The sequence below is a fragment of the Phodopus roborovskii genome, unplaced genomic scaffold, assembly GCF_943737965.1.
Source record: "Phodopus roborovskii unplaced genomic scaffold, PHOROB, whole genome shotgun sequence".
Classification (NCBI taxonomy): Eukaryota; Metazoa; Chordata; class Mammalia; order Rodentia; family Cricetidae; genus Phodopus; species Phodopus roborovskii.
The window spans coordinates 1,628,785-1,645,907 of record NW_026125648.1 but is presented as its reverse complement, the minus strand read 5'-3'; the positions used below and the strand labels follow the sequence as shown (position 1 = coordinate 1,645,907).

At 38.5% G+C, this 17,123-nt stretch overlaps 1 protein-coding gene across 1 annotated transcript in view; it reads right to left on the bottom strand.

Annotated features, from left to right (window-relative positions):
* Gucy2f (guanylate cyclase 2F, retinal) overlaps positions 1 to 17,123 on the bottom strand; it is an 84,049-nt gene that overhangs the window by 40,444 nt on the left and 26,482 nt on the right. The window contains exons 4-6 of the mRNA XM_051178003.1: positions 16,515 to 16,599; positions 12,086 to 12,182; positions 5,051 to 5,182 (exon numbers count right to left, since the gene is read on the bottom strand). Coding sequence (XP_051033960.1) covers positions 5,051 to 5,182; positions 12,086 to 12,182; positions 16,515 to 16,599 — 314 coding nt within the window. The remainder of the gene's footprint in view (positions 1 to 5,050; positions 5,183 to 12,085; positions 12,183 to 16,514; positions 16,600 to 17,123) is intronic.

Genomic DNA, 17,123 nt, shown 5'->3' with positions numbered 1-17,123 from the left:
CTGGGAATAGAACCCTCATAGATGTTATGTCCTCATATGGTGTACAATCTGAACATTAGCTAGTTTTGACTGCCTTATAGATCATACATGATACCTTCTTAATCAGAGACATAGGTTGACCTTCTATTGGGATTATTCATTGCCAGAGAAGCTAAGTAAAAACCCAAGACAATAAAAGCAGCAATAGCTTCCAGTTCCCACTTTGTTCCTCTTTCCCTGATCAGGCTCCCTATGTTTGGAGCATTTGATTTGTTTACATTTTAGTTCTCACACAATCCATAAATAAATTTATATTGAGTCTGTGTCCATCCTTGTTCATGAAAAATGAGAGAAAAGGAGGAAATGGGGAGCTTTTATCCATACCACATATGGACTAATAGCTTTTGTTTCTATATTTTTAAACAGAATGATAACATATTTCACTTATCACTTACTTTTTTAATTAAGAGAAAGAACCATCAAATTCCACTCATGGAAGTTTTCTGAAGTAATTTAAAGTCTATCTGCTTTGCACTAAGGCCATTGTGAATTAACTAAAATACGAGAACAGGTCCTAAACATGACTTGGCTTCAAGCTCAAGGGCTAGCCTTAACATGTCCACTTATCAGTCTTCTCTTCGGCTTCCCCACCTTTAGAATAATGTACCAAATGATTTCTCCAGGCTCTGTAGCTTTAATGATCTATGCCTCTATGATGAGAGGCAATGGTGATGGAAAGGAGAGGAGTAAAGGGAGGTGAGTGTTATAGGAAGGAGGAAGAAAAAAAGGCTCTAAGAATGATAAATGAGAGCATAGAGAAAGGAGACTCAAGGAACAACGCATAGGGAGAGGCTGAGAGTTAGAAAGTGTCCATAAATGAAGCAGGAGATGAATTCGGAGACTTCTCCCTGATTTGGGTTGGAATCACATTGCTTCCTACCTCATCTCTCCAGTCCTCCAAACTATGGTTATTAGAGCAGATCATAACAAATACCCAACAGTATCTGCTGTCACTGCTGTCCCCCCCCCCCCCCGTCAACTCACCTGATTCTCTTTTCGATATTCAAAGAATATCTATAGAATATCTGTGCTTGAATCAGAGTATGAATATTGTACCACTGCAATACAATGTATGGGACCCCTGAGAAAAGCCTGGCCCTTACCTATTGAGCATTTACAAGCATATTTTATGGAAATCCCAGGAATCCCAGTAACAATCCTCCCATTTGGTTGGTTGGCTTGGATTATTTGTCTCTTTGGCCTCGCGTGCAATAGTTGTAGTAGTTTGTGTGGAGGAAGTTCATGTGCACTTGTGTTTGTGTGCATGTGGAGGCCAGAGGTTGAAGTTGGATATCTTTCTCAATTTTGCTCTTCCTTAATGTTTTGTGACAGGGTCTCTCACTAAATCTGGAGAGTGAAGACTAAACTGGCTGGACAGAAAGTCCCAGAGGTCTGCCTGTCTCTTCCTCCCCAGTGCTGGGATTATAAACACAACCTGTTGTACTCAGGTTTTTGGTTTTGGTTTTGCTGTTTTGTTTTGTTTTTTGGGGGGTTGGGTTTTTTTAATGGGTCATATGAAATTAAAGAGGGTTTTTGCACTTCTGTGGAAAACGACTTACTGACTGAACCTTCCTCCCAGTAGAGGGTATCATATGCCACTCTAAGTTGCTTAGTAATTACTATGTAGCTCAGGCTCTCCTCATAACAATCTTCTTGCCCTAGTCACACAAGTGATTACAAGGATGTATCACCATGCTTGGCTACAGTAACAGGTCTTACAGACAAGTGATTTGTTTGAAACAGAATCTACTGAATGAAGAGACTTCAAACAACTTCTAATGAAGGACCATCTGAGAAAGTTGCTGAATGTTTTTCATCTATTGATTCACTTGACTTAGACTCCAGCTTAGACACCTCGCTAACCATAGCCAGGCAGTTGTGTAGACTGTGTTTCTTCCTTTACATCTTTTTCTCGGTGTAATATTTCCTTCCTTGTGTGGCATTGTTATTAACAGCCTCCTGGGGCTGCAGAGATGGCTCAGTAGTAGTTAAGAGCAATAGCTACTTTTCCAGAGAACCAGGATTTAATTTCTAGCACCCACCTGGCAGCTCACAACTCTCTGTAACTTCAGTACCAGGGGATCCAACACCCACTTCTGACTTGTGTGTGTGCACAGAGGTGGTGCAGATATATATGCAGACAAAGCAGCCACACACACTAAAATAAGTAAGTAAGTAAGTAAGTAAGTAAGTAAATAAATAAATAAATAAAATCTTGTTTTGTTTTTTAAGAACATACTCCTTTTTATAAAGATGTAACTTGCCCATTCATGACCAGCAGTCATTCATGGGAAGTTATATAACCAGCTTCCTGTTTAACTTCCAAAACAAGAACGTATCTGACATCTTCAAGGCCAGTGACAGGCTATATTTTTCTTTCTTGGTTCTACACTATAACCTTGTAATCCCAACGAATAAAGAACACCATGATTCAACACATTAATTTGTCTACTGAATCATATACTCATAGAAGAGTCATGCCAAATGTGACCTTAGAGGCTTCTCTGTCTAGCAATTATCAAAGCTGGCTGCTCATACCAAAAAGTATATCAATAGGCTTAAAAAATAAATCAATGCCTGGTTGCAGAGGTCCTTACCAACTGAATATCAACAAGCATCAATTGGTGAGAATGGGAGTTGGGACATAACTCTTTTTAAAATTTCAGAAGACATTTTTAATGAGCTTCCAGGATTAAGAACTCACTTCAACTTCTAATTTGGTAAATGAAAAGTGAAGGTTATTGATACTTACTTTAGAATCCTAATGGTGTATTGCAATTGTAAATGCCCAAGTTCATGATTTTGACATTCCAAACCTAGCCAGTCAGTTCTACCTTTAGTTTATCAGAGAGAAGTTTCCTCAGAATCTCAAGCACAGATTTGAAACAAATCCCCTCATTGATTGGATTAAATCACAGTAAAATCCAGAGGTCTTCTGCTTCAAATTAAGATAAAATCCTCACCCTCGGGTATATAGAAAGACCATGTGTGATTTGATATGTAAAACTTGTAAAACTGGGCAATTCATATACATATATATATATATACATATATATATATATATGTATACTTATATATTTATTATATGTAAGCAAAAATTTATTCATCATATTTCTAGAGGCTGGAAAGTTCAAGATCAAGGGACAGTACATTCAATTGTTGAGTGAGAATTGATGTCAATTTCCAAGATGATGTTTTTACATCCTTTGAAATGGAGAAACATTGTGTTGTCCCATGGTGGAAGGCAGAAGGGCAAGCAGGCCAGTGCTGTATGAAGCTTTGTTAATAAGGGCTTTACTCATATTGATTTAATCACCTTTTTAAAACCTCATCTTTTTTTTTCTTTTTGATAATTTTTTTATTTAAATTTGAAACAAGATTGTTTTACATGTCAATCACAGTTCCTGTCCCCTTCCATTCTCCCCTGTTCCCTCCACCAAACCCCATCCCATACCCTTTCTGTTCACCAGGGAGCAAACTTCCATGGGGAGTCTTCAAAGTCTGTCATATCATTTGTGGCAGGGCCTAGGACCTTCCCCCATGTGTCTAGGCTGAGGGAGTATGTGGAATGGGCTACCAAAGTTCATTCGAATACTAGGGATAAATACTGATCCACTACCAGAGACCCCATAGACTGCCCAGTCCTCCTAACTAACCCCCACATTCAGGGAGTCTGGGTCAGTCCTATGCTGGTTTCCCAGCTGTCAGACTGGAGTCCATGAGCTCCCCTCAGCTAAACACTAAACCAAACTCCTAGAATCCACTTGCAAAGAGGGAGGAGTGATGAGCAAAGGGGTCAAGACCAGGCTGGAGAAACCTCATCTCTTTTTATTGACATATATTCATTGAACACAATGATTGGTTTCATAAAGACACTTTCTTTCAAGAATACCCTGTACTTTAACCACACTCATGGCCCCATATCCTCCTTCTCCCTTCTTCCCACTAATCTCCCTTCCCCTAGTCTTCTTTCTGCATTCATGTCATATATCTCTCTATATGTTTGTACATTTATAAAAAATTCTAGGATCCATAAATGAGAAAACACATGAAATTTGTCCGAGTCTCACTTTTTCATTTAATATCTCAAGCTATTCCAAATGTCATCATATTAGTCATTAAATTTTAACACCTAAAGTTTAGAGGTAACATGTTCACTCCCTAGCAAATCCCCCGTGAACGATTTATTTGATGGAGGAGAATATTCACTTGGAAAATCCATTGCAACCAACAATCTAAATCCTTCCTTGCTTTAGTCTTTCTCTGCAGTTACTATTGAAGCTGAGAGTGTGTGCTGCTCTGGGGAGTGTCTCCAAACACAACAAGGAAAGCACACTGGGAAAACCTCACTTAGGAGGGACAGAAGGATGGTCTGGCTTCTCTTTACCCCTTGCTTAACGTTTTCCTGCTGAGAAGAAACAGTTCATCTCGACAATCTATGCAAGATTTGTTCTGGTTGCCAAATTCCAATATCGAAGAAGAATGGGGAGGAGGTGACCTCTTAAATCTTGAAAGACAGAAATTTCAAAGGGGATTTCTATTTGATAAAGCATAAAATAGCCTGTTACTCCCGAAGATAGTACGGGGAATGAAAAGAAAGAATTTTTAAAGTTTCAATGTCACCAGAGTGTTACAAGTGTAGGAAAAACAACTAGACTTCAAAGATTATCTCCAAGCATTACCCTGCGTATCTGTGGACCTAGGCATCTCACACCAAACATGTGACTCATGGAATCATTTCAACTATTACATACAATGTTGTGGGACGACTGGCCCATTTTAACTATGTGGGTCTTGGCTCTTTTCCCCACCAACCTAGTAAATGCATTAAGTTGAAATAGCAAGCAAGGAGATCAGTTGCTGGGGGAAATCACTGTCAAAGACATCAAACAAGCTTGTAAAAGGACACAGACCAAAAAAAAAAAAAATTACCCAAAGACTGACTCTTCTATGTTAGCATTGTTTTAAAACTTTAGGAGCCTGAAGACTAAAGAACATTTAGATGTCTTACCTCATATATTGCTATGTTGGAGTTCTCATAAGTAGCTGGAGTTAGACTGCCTGAAGAAAAGGACAGCCTTGGGGACCTCCCACTTTGAACTTCTGAGATGATCTGGAAGCTCACACTGGCACGGCTTCCTCTCTGTGAAAAGATTAGGGGAAAGAAAAGGTTCTGAACAACATTGTTATTATTAAAAACTAATTCGTTAAAACCATTCAGAACTCTTTTTAGGTTATGCTTAGAAGTTTACTCACATTCTATATACTACCAGGAAAAAATTACATTCCCAAGTATTTTTTCTCTCAGATAACTTGCTTATTTTTTGAAATTAAAATATAACTTCATTATTTTCCTCCTTCCCTTCCCTCCCTTCAGCCCTTCCCATGCATCCCTAATTGTTCTTTCTCAAATCCATGGCTCTTGTTTCTTCAGTTGTTACATATATACTTATGGAAACACATTCCGAAATCTGTAAATATAACCTGCTCAGTCCCTATAAAGGTTACTTGTTTGTTTGTTTGTCTGAGATTAGGTCTCATTGTGTGGTCCAAGCTGGTTTAGAACTCATAATCCTCCTGTCAAATACTGGGATCACACATATGTAACATGCCTGTTCTCAGAGAAAATGTGAATTATATACATGTGAGACAAGAAATAATAGCTGTCAGTAATTTAACCTGGAATTATTTTATAGATGTGAAATTTAGACCCAATGTGAAATTATTTTCCAAATATAATCTAACCAATCATTTAGTTAAGAGAAACGTGGTTGCAGAGAAATCAAAACTTTTAAAAATAGAAAGAGGAGGTTCTAATACTGGCTCCATCTTGTTCTACTTTGCCAAATGACATTGTTCTTTCTGAAGATGAAATTAATGATGGAGGGCCTCCAAGAGAGTAATTATGTTGATAGAGAGTAAATGGCTTATCAGCCCATGATACATGTGAGGATGAAGTAGGCCAGATTCTTTATTCCTTGATTTTACTTAGACACAATCTGAAAGAGGAAGCTGCAAGCCTCACAGTTGAAGGACCATTCAAGAGAGTTCTCTGCAATCTGTATTACTATTTAAGGATAAACACCTTTATCTTCAAATAAGCCAGTAGATGTAATTTATGTGAAGATGGAGTAAATCAACAGGTACCTCAATATTCTTCTCTACACTTCTTAAAATGTCTTTGAAAGGAATTACAATGAATAGAAATGAATACATACCATACCTTTGTTATGATCTAGGCAAGGCATTTAGTTGAACACCAATACCACCTTTCATTCATTTATCATTATTTTATTACTAGTAGTCATAGTAGTGTTCTCATTGTTTTGAAACAGTCTCACTATGTATAACAGGCTGACTTTAATAACATAATCCTCCTGCCTCTGCCTTCACAGGACCAAGATTAGAGGCACTCACCACCAATGTCCATCCAGCTTCTATTCTCTCCTTTTTTGCAAGGAGGAAAATGAAAGCTCAAGAATACAGGGGTTGAACAGTGGTTTATGATTTTATAGGTCCCTATCCTGTACTCCTTCTTCCTCTATCATGCTTTCTATCAGTCTTTCTTGCCAATAAGAATTAATCTTAAGTACTTTCCAACACTATGATTACAGTGGTTTTTGAGCAACTGAAGAGAACTGGTTGCCTTAGCCTTGAGTTAAATTCTTTCCATCCAGAGCTATCATAATGTCTGAAGACAATGTTCTGAAATTGTAGCAGTTCAAGACTTAGGCAACATGTAAAACCTGATTCTTCACATGACCCCTCCATCAACCTGTGCTCCCTCCAACAGAGCAAAAGCCAGGGAGCCATCTACTTCCCTCCTAGCCTTTATTTTCACATCTCAGCAAGAGCACGTAGATGTATATTAAGACACAGACCTCCCTGTGAAGGGCAAAGGAAAAAGTGTTAAAATCTGACAAAATCCACATACTCTTGGATTTCAGCTTCACTTTCTTCTAAAATCTTCCTTTTCTGACCTGACTTCCCCTGACCTGCCAATTTTTCTAGACTGAATTAATTCTGTATTCTCAAAGAGTTTACACTTTCAGACATTCCTTTTGGATAGAATTCTTGGCTTGGCTTCTTGACTGATTAAACACAGCCAGCTGCAAGTTTGTGACTGCAGAGCAATTAAGCAAAATGTATGCTTCCCCTATCTGTTCCACTCAGAATCCTTGATAGAAGCCAAATGCCAAAATGGGACTTAGAAGCAAAGAGCTATGTTCTTCTGGGGTAATGTCACTCTTTTTCACTTAGACCAAAACACTTAAACAAGCAAACAAGCATTAACATTCCTAAAAGAGCTATCGATATTTACTGTCTTTTTCTCATCCTTACAGTGAAAAGTTGCAGTGATGGTTTTATTCTTTTTGGCTCAAAATATATGTATAAATGAAATATCTACCAACATGTGTGCTGTCTTAAACCCTGGGCATTCTATTTGTCTGTCAGAGGCACTGCTATGCTTTTTGTGACATTTTGCAAGTATCGGCACATTTCTGTAACACAAGTATCATATATACATATATACATATATGTATATATGTGTATATATATACATATATATATATATATATATGAAAAGATGCACGGATAGATATTTAATAGACTTCACTGAACTATTATGATATCTATGCATTGAAAAGGCCAATTTAGTCCAAAAATTTAGCATAGCTATTGTTTTTGCTACTTTAGAACACAGCATCCAGGTAGCTGTCAAGACCTGTCAGACAGACATGGGTAACACCAAATGAATAGGGGTGTTGGAAATAAGTTGTATCTTTTGACCAAAGCTTTAGTACAATTATCTCCATTTTTACAATGACTTTTATGACTGATCACATTTCTAGATCAAAATCTTCTTTTTACCACAGGACTGAAATTTTTAGATATATTTATTATTTTTCCTTATTTTACATATTGATCCCAGTTGCCTCACCACCACCACCACCACCACCCCACTCCACAGGGAGGGTGATGCCCTCCAGGAGGGATCATCAAAATCTGTCAAGTCATTTGGAGTAGGGACTAGGCCCTCTCTCCTGTCTCTATGTTAAGGGAGTATCCCTCCATGGGGAATGTGCTCCCAAAGTCCTTTCGTGCACCAGGGATACATCCTGGTTCCACCATCAGAGGTCCCTTAGACTTCCCAGGCCTTCTAATTGAAACCCATGTTCATGGGGTCTGAGTCTGTCCTATGCTGTTTTCCCAGCTATCAGTCTGGGGGTCCATGAGCTCCTCCTTATTCAGGTCAGCTGTCTCTGTGGGTTTCTGAAGCTTGGTCTTGACCCCTTTTCTTATCACCCCCCCCCCTCTGTAACTGGATTCCAGTTCAGCTCAGTGTTTAACTGTGGGTGTCTGCTTCTGTTTCTATCAGCTACTAGATGAGAGCTCTATGATGGCATATAAGTAAGTTATCAATCTCATTGTCAGATAAGGGCATTTAAGGTAGCCTCTCCACTGTTGCTCAGATTGTTAGTTGGGGTCATCCTTGTAGGTCTCTGGACATTTCTCTAGAGTCAGTTTTCTCTTTAAACCTATAGTGGCTCCCTCTATTATGGTATCTCTTTTTCTCCCTCTTTTTTTACTCTCATCTATTCCTCCCCTGACTCAATCTTCCTAGTCCCACGTGCTTGCCTCTCTTCCCCTTCTCTTTCTCCTAGCTCCCTCTCCACTTACTGCCCCTCCACTCCTAATATGCTCAGGAGATCTTGTTCCTTTCCCCTTCTGTGAGGGACCTTGTGTGAATCTCTTAGGTAGGACTGAATTATTTTATCTTGGTATCAGGATTGTTTCAGAGCTTTCTATTCAGTGTGTGCACCATCTCCTGCTTCAACTGGAGAATTTCATACCAAGAATAGTGAGTTTGGAAAACCCAGACATATCCACCACCATGACTGCTAGTGTTCTCTGGTGGTTTCAAATCTGAAACCAGTTATCGGTCAGTTTTTGTGGCACGGGGGTAGAGTACAGATTTCAGCCACAGTGAGAGGTTTGCCATTTATCAGCACATTTCCAGGAAGGTGATGTTCACCTTACAAAAATCATCTCAGGGTTTAAATCAGAGGGGGAAATGAATCAAAGAGCTCATCAGTTCATTCAATCAACCATACAGGACATTACTACAGAAATTCAATCTTCACGTAGCCAACTAATTGCATACAATTTTCAGTGTTATTTTTAAGCAACTGACCAGTTTGCCACTGAGATAGTCTTCCTTTTTGTATTAGACAAAAACCAGGAGTTTTGGTGATATATTGTTTATGATAAAGCCACCGGAGATCACAATTCAAAGCTAGAGACAACCATAGAGCCAGGCAATGATAATACACAGCTTTAATCCCAGCAGCCACACTATTTAGCCATAGAGGCCAGGCAGTGGTGGCACAGAACCTTTAATCCCGGGACTCAGGAGACACATGGATCTCTGTGAGTTCAAGGTCATTCAGGGCTACACAAGAGCAAATCAGTTTAAGAGAATAACAGCGATAACACCTTTAATCCCAGCTCTAGGGAGGTATAACAGGAAGAACCAAAGGGTCTCATGTGAGATTTAGTTTCCAAACGGGGAGAACATTGCACTCTAAGCATTCCTGGAGATAGGATCACCCATTTCGGTCTGAGGTAGAGATAAGAGCTAGTGGCTGGCTGCTTTGCTTTTCTGATCTTCAGTGGTTTTATTAAATCATGAACAATACATCACCACAGACAACCAATTCTTAAATTTGGTGTAGTAAAATGACAACAGTTAATGGCATTTGGAAGCAATATGCCTTTGTATCTTTTCACTATATTTTGCTAACCCCACCAAACATGCAAAGATCAGTGACATTATTGCAGTCAAATAAGCTAGCATAAGGAAGCATACCAGCTCCCCAGACAACACCGTCCCTGTCCCATGTATGCTCTCTTTTCCATGCTTCTGCTTATGCTATTTCCTCTGCCCAAGATATCTATCTGTCAGGGCCAGGAAGATAATAGGAAGATATGATGGAAACTGTAAAGCCACAGAAAGCAAATCTTTAACCAAAAAAAAAAAATGTAATTACTTACTACTGAATTTTGACCATCTGCCAACAGTTTTTAGATATATTGATAATAATCACACAACTTTATGTAGCATGATGCTGTGGTAAATACATAAATTAAATTGTATATTGCTCAAATCAGGGTATTTAAGTTGTCTGTCATCTCAAACATTTATCATTGTGGTGAGAACATTCAAAACCATATATTCTAATTATTTTTGGAGTAGATGACCCAACAATGTTAGCTTGCAATCACCCCTCTGTAATAAATACCAACACTTACAACAATTTCTACAAAAGCTCATAAATCCAGATTCTGTTTTCTAATGTGCAATCTCAAAGCTTGCCACTAATCTCCCTTGGGAGGGTAAAAGAAAAGTGATTGATGAGCAGTCTATAATCTATACCATAGACAGATTCTACCATCTTTCTTTTAAGACTCAGCTTTGAATATGGACCTCTGAAAAGGCTCCTTCTGCTAATCTGAGTTCTCTAAAGTCCTATTGTGTTCCCTATTCATTTGTACAGTTTGCCACCTATCAATTTCCTCGCATGATTTCATTGTCTTCAACTTGGCTGTAATGCCCTAGAAGGTAAGAATTACATGTAATCTCGGAAAATGTGTCCCAGGGACAGAAGCAGGTCCACATGAAGATTATAACACAAATACAAAAAGGATTCTTGTGAGACTCCACCCTCCTTTATTAGTTGAATCATTGTTTCCCAAGCTTTTATTAGTAACTCTTATAAGCACCCTGTTGGGTATTAGAGGCTAATAGAAAGTTTACCTAAAAGGGGTTATATGAAGTCAAAGCCAAACTATTGCCTAGTGTGGACTATGTTCACTTTCAGAACATAGTTCTAAATCAGCATTCTCTAACTGAAATGTATATGTAACTGAAATGTAATATGAACTATATATGTAACTTTAATTAACAACTAATACTCAGACATATGTCAGGGTATAAAATTGAATAAATGATATATGTGCATAATGAAGAATTCAGAGTAATTAACATTTATAAATAACTATTTATATAAAATTCATTTCCTTTTTATTTTTTTCTTTTCTCATATATACGGATTTCTTTTTTTGAAATGTATTTTAATTTTGTGAATGTGCCTGTGTGTGTGTGTATGCATACAGGTGCCTGTGGAGGGCTGAAGAGTGTGTTGGAGCCCCTGGAGCTAGAGTTAAGGTAAGCTTCTGGACATGGGTGCTTGAAAGTAAATTCAGGACCTCTGTAAGACCGATACAGCTTTTAAGTACTGAGCCATATTTCTAGTCCTCTGTATCATTTCTTCATGTTGGTAAACTTTGACCTCCTTTTTTTCTTTTCTTTTCTTTCTTTTTTTTTTTTGTGAATTATGCAGTAAATTTAAATGACATTCGCCCACTGTTCTATACAACACTGGAATTTATTCCTCCTCTCTAACTATAATGTCGTACCAGTTATGTGACCTCTGTCTGGTTCCCTGTTTTCTACCCTTCCTCCCCTCTGGTGACAACCAGTCCATTCGGGATTTTGCAATAGCCCCTTCCTATATCTAACTTATTCCCTTTAACACCATGTCTTCTGGTTTGATCCATGCTGCTGCAAACGACAGACTTTATTAGTTTGTGGCTGAGGAATATTCCATGCCACATATGTAACCATATGTGTTCTAACAGTCATAGTAAAACATAAATAAAAATAGATAAAATAATTTAATAATTCTTTAACTCCATATATCTAAAATAGTTTTTATCTATAATAATTTTCTTACAAATTTTCATGAAATGTTTTATGGGTCTTTATACTAAGTGTTCTAAATCCCCAGGGTGTATTTTACTCTTTGATTTTTATTGTGAGCCTAGCCTTTAATGGCGAAGCCATCTCTCCAGCACAGCATTTTATTCTTACAGCTTACCATAATTGAAACTAACTACATGACATGCATCCAATGGTAACTTGTAGCTTCTGGTTATGAAATCAGGCAAAAACAACCAGAAAGGGGGCTACTTGGCTACTTACCTTACTGCCAAAGTGGGGATTAATAAATGTCACATCTTCTAAAGTCAGTAGAATTCGGTTGGGTCCTTTAATCAGCTGGATTTTATTTATACGTCGTCTGAAACAAATACGAAATACAATGGGGGGCTGGGTATTTTTGCAAAGCTTGAGTTGATTTGCTCATATATATATATATGTATGTGTGTGTGTGTGTATGTATATATATATATATATACATACACACATATATATCCATATACAAGGATATTTACCTAATATCTACAGCAAAGGGAAGCAACGCAATCCTAGTCATCACAACTTACAAAGACAAAAACACAAATATGAAAATATTATTGTAAAGGTACCCAAAAATGAAACAAGGGTGATGTATAGAGCTAGTATTTCAGATTAATAAAATGGTGATTTCACATCAGGAGCCCACTCAAAACACCTTTGACTAATTTTAAGGAACTCTGCATATGTCTTACTCACACTATACATCCTAATAATCTTAAGGCCAAAAGTCATTGTTCTCCAGTTTATAAGCAAAAACACATTAAGGAAATAAAGCAAAATAACACAGTTCCTGTGAAATTTCCTAGACTTAGGCAGAGCTGGAACTGGAATCCTGGCTACAGGCCCGGATTTCTGCCCATAAGACCACTTGTCTTGCAAAGTTGCACCCATTCGTTGCCAAAGCAACAGGTTGAAAAACAGAAAAATTCAGTCAGTTTGCTTTGTCTACATGATTCCAAACAAGTGGGCTGACTCGGGGTTTTTGTTTTGTTTTCTTTTCCCTTTTACCAAATTGGCTCTATTGTCTGAGCATTACATAGACAAGGTTTAAACATGACTCTCTCCAAACATGCCTATTAATTTGCAATCAATGCAATTATTTTATACAAATAAATTACTAGAAACATAAGACTGTACAATGTCTGCCTCACAGTCAGATGGGTGTACCAGACAATTTAAGATCAAGAAAAAACCTTAGTCTGTACTCTCTCTCTCTCTCTCTCTCTCTCTCTCTCTCTCTCTCTCTCTCTCTCTCTTTCTGCCCCCCTCTCTCTGGAAGCTAAATTCTGATTTTGTTTTTTTCCATAATTCAATTATGGAATGTGTCCACTGCAAGAGCCAGGGTGAGAGAAACAATCACAGAAAGAATCAAGATGCTTTGCCAAGCTGGCCTAAGGAGACTTTTATAACATCATCATAGCTTTAAGTACAAGCAACCCAGTCAATTGTTCTCAGTGACTTCACTGACTTGGAAACAAACAAACAATTAACATGTTCCTAATTGTCTGCCAACAAATACATCCCTTATCAGGGTGGGAGCTGCTGCCCTGCAGAGAAAATTAAAAGAGCCCTGTAGTGACTTTTTGGGTAGAGAACATGAACCTTTTGGCAAAGTAAAGCATTGCTCCCCAACTTATCTGTCTCATATGTGTAGAAAATTGTCTTCAAGCAGGCACACCTGTAAAAATAAGTGTGCTTCAAAATATAATCTAGTAGGAAGCAAATTGGACTCCCAGTCAGAGGGGTGTGGGGGGGGGGAGTACTGATTGTGTCAGTAATTAGCCAGGTGTAGGTGACCTTGGATAAATAATTTAACCTCTTCATGCCTCAGTGTCTCCTATCTAGTTGGATGACAGGCCTTACATTATCCACTTTAGAGAGTTGTTTTGAAAATCAAATGAGATAATGTATGTGAAAGGGTTCAGAAAGGCATGAAGCAACAGGGAAGTAGCAGGGCTCGTTATTATCATTATCATCATTAGTATTACAAAGCTCGGGAGAGCTTTACAGAAAGGCAATGCAATCTGCTTTAGAGGAGTAGGGAAAAAAAGAGAAATTCAAAGAATCCTTTGTTTTTTTGGTGGCTGGGTTCTTTCTGGGAAAAGAAAAAAAAACCTTAAACAATCAAAACACACAGAAAAGGAAGGAACAGAGAGTCACTCTCCCGCAAGCAATCATCTATTACAGAAACTCATCAGCCGCTCAGCTCTTCTGATTGCAGCCGTGGTGGGCAGAGAGAGGCAGGAAGGCAGCAAAGACCGGTACCTTTTATGCTTTGTTAGCTGAGGAACCAAGGACCAAGGGACTCTGGGAAATGCTGTGCCTCTTTCCCATGTCTGAGTTTTCTGCGACCACTTGAAGTACCAATTGTCTCAAACTCATTTTCCTCTCCAATCATTTTCCTCTCTAATCATGTCCCTCTCCAATAATTTTCCTCTCTAGTCTTCTTTACCCTTCAGCTCACAAGCTCTAAACAACCCCCACCCCACATACACACACAAACACACACACACACACACACACACACACACACACACACACACACTTTTTTGGGTCTCCCTTTTTTTTCTCTCTCTCTTCCAAAAGATTAATGGGTTGGATTCACTCAAAGCCCAGAATACCCGTCCGTTCAATTTAAAAGACCAACAAGAATTACCATTAGGAGATGTTGGTTAGTAATAACAGCAGCTGACTAGGTGGAAAGAGCCTAAAATCTCAGGGGCAGGGGTTATTGCCTGCATTTTACTTTTGCTTAGTATCTAAGGATGCTAATTAAATATTAAGTTATTTGGCAACACATAAAGGATATCAAATTTCTGTTCTTAGCAGTGACATGCCCCAGTCACAGAAGTTAGAAGAAAAAACTTTCTTTGAACAAATGCCTTTATCAAGTGTGTTTTAACAATTTATAACCTACTTACTCTTTTGTGTGTGCTGATTGACTTTTGAACTAGATAATGCTTTTTCACAGAGATACCAACATATTAAATAGGAAGAATAACACCTGTCGTGATGGTTTCAATCTCAGTGTTTTCATGAGTTTATTCAAATAGCTAAGCTGGAAGAACTCTTCAGCATCATCTAATCCAATTCCTTCACTGTACAAATGAGAAAAATCCTGGCCAAGTGAGGTTAAGTGGCTTGTCCACATTCATACACCCTACATACTTTTTTTTGGAACTTACCAAAACAGCTCCACTCCCAGTGAGTCCATGCACTTTATTGTTGGGACTACCCTTACAAAGAGAAGCCAAGGTGGAAAGGAGAGACCTACTTCATTTTTCACTGTCCCCACATTACTCTCATAGGGACACAGTCCAACTCTTAAAATACAAAGACTGTAAGAAAGAATTTTCACATTAAGTGATGTTCAGGCCAGTCTTGAAACAGGCCATCAAATGAGTGAATCACCCGTTAAGGGATTTGAGGGAGGAATACACAGTTGATGATTAACTATGACGTCGATGAATAGAGGGGGTAGTTTCTATTCAAGGAAGTAGAACAATAGAAATCCAGATTGTGATACCCTGGTCAGGAAGCATAGATGTTGCTTGCTGGGTGGTGGTGGCATATGCCTTTAATACCAGCACTTGAGAGGCAAAGACAGGTGAATCTTTGAGTTTGAGGCCAACTTGAGCTTTGCAGGGAAATACTGTCTTGGAAAAAAAAAAAAGTATAGGTGTGTTACCGGTGTTCTGGGTTCACAACAATTAGCAGGAGAACCCTGTATATCTACAAAGGACTTAAGTTTTTCCATTTATTGAATGTTTACTATGAGTCATGTACTAAGGTAAGCGTATTGCTCACTTTTGCTTATTTAAACTTTATTATAATCGTGTTTTTAAGATTTTATTTTTAATTATGTGTATATTTGTGTGTACATATGGGTGTGTACATGAGTGCAGTGCCAGCAGAAGCCAGAAGAGGTCATCAGATTCCTTGGAACTGGCAGTGGTGAGCTACCTGACAGGAGTGCTAGGAGCCAAACTCAGCATTCAATCTTATCCACTAAGCTATTCTCCAGCCCCTAAAATACTTTTATGAATTCTGTGTATGTGCATGGGGAGGGGTGCTGAGTACTTATGTGTAGGTCAGAGTGCAATCTGTAGAAGTCAATTCTCTTGTTTCACCATTGCGGGTCTGGGGATTCAAGCTCGGACTTAGCAGCAATTGCCTTTGTACACTGAGTGACCAGTCAAGCAGGGCCTGCTGCTCCAAACTTAGGAATCAGTACCACTATTCATAGAGCTCAGAGTCTAACCAAAGTCTGCCAACAATACTCCAACTCCATTCCCTACCATACCATTTAGGGAAGAAGATGGTTCGCTTTCTATTAGGGGATACAGGCATAGATACACAGTAATGGAAAAGCTTGAAGTCCTGGTTCTTTCATTTCACCATTATGTTGAGAATCACATCTACTCATAAGCAACATCACCACTGACAGTACAACTGAGAAAAGTTATTCTCAACATCATGAAAACACTTCACTCTAAATGGGGCCAGTAGGGACAGCAAATCACTATGGAAAAGAAAATCATCGGGTCATATAATGAGGCAATTGTACTGAAAGATGACTTCCTGGAAATCAATATTAACAAAGCTATTGTGGACTTCTATTTTGTGTGTCCAAAAAAGGACAAAAAATATGTACCTTATACAGTAAGCGAATCCATTAATAGACAGCAAGGCTATAAGCAAAGCAAGGCAGACCATCATGGCTAAGGCAGGGTCGATACCTGCTGAGAGAGAAAGAAAGAAAAAGAACAGCATTAGAACAGAAAAGCAGTAAATACAGCGCACCACAGAGCGACTCCTTGTGCTTCCTGGTGACTCTAAAATCAAGCCACATGTACCTAACCTAATTCCATTTTTCTACAGCACAGTCTGTCTTGTTGACTTTATGGACAAGAAAGCAATTTCACTGTTCTGAGGCAAAACCACTCACCACTCTGACAATAACAAATCACATGAATTAAGGCTGGCCAGGGTGTTTTCTTTGGAGGAAAAAGTCTACAAATGGAAAAATTTGAGTGCATTAATTTAAGTTGCACAGCAATAACATTCTTCAGAATAGGTATGGCATCGTACCTGTGAAGGGTAAGTATTATGTTGTCTAAAATAAAAGACCTTCTGAATCCATCTGAGTCCACGGACCCTATGAATTATATCATACTTTGTCCTTCAAGAGGGAGGGACAGTCTGGTTTTGACAATTAGTGTCTTCATAAGCATATATGTTGGTCTCTATCAAATCTAAGTAT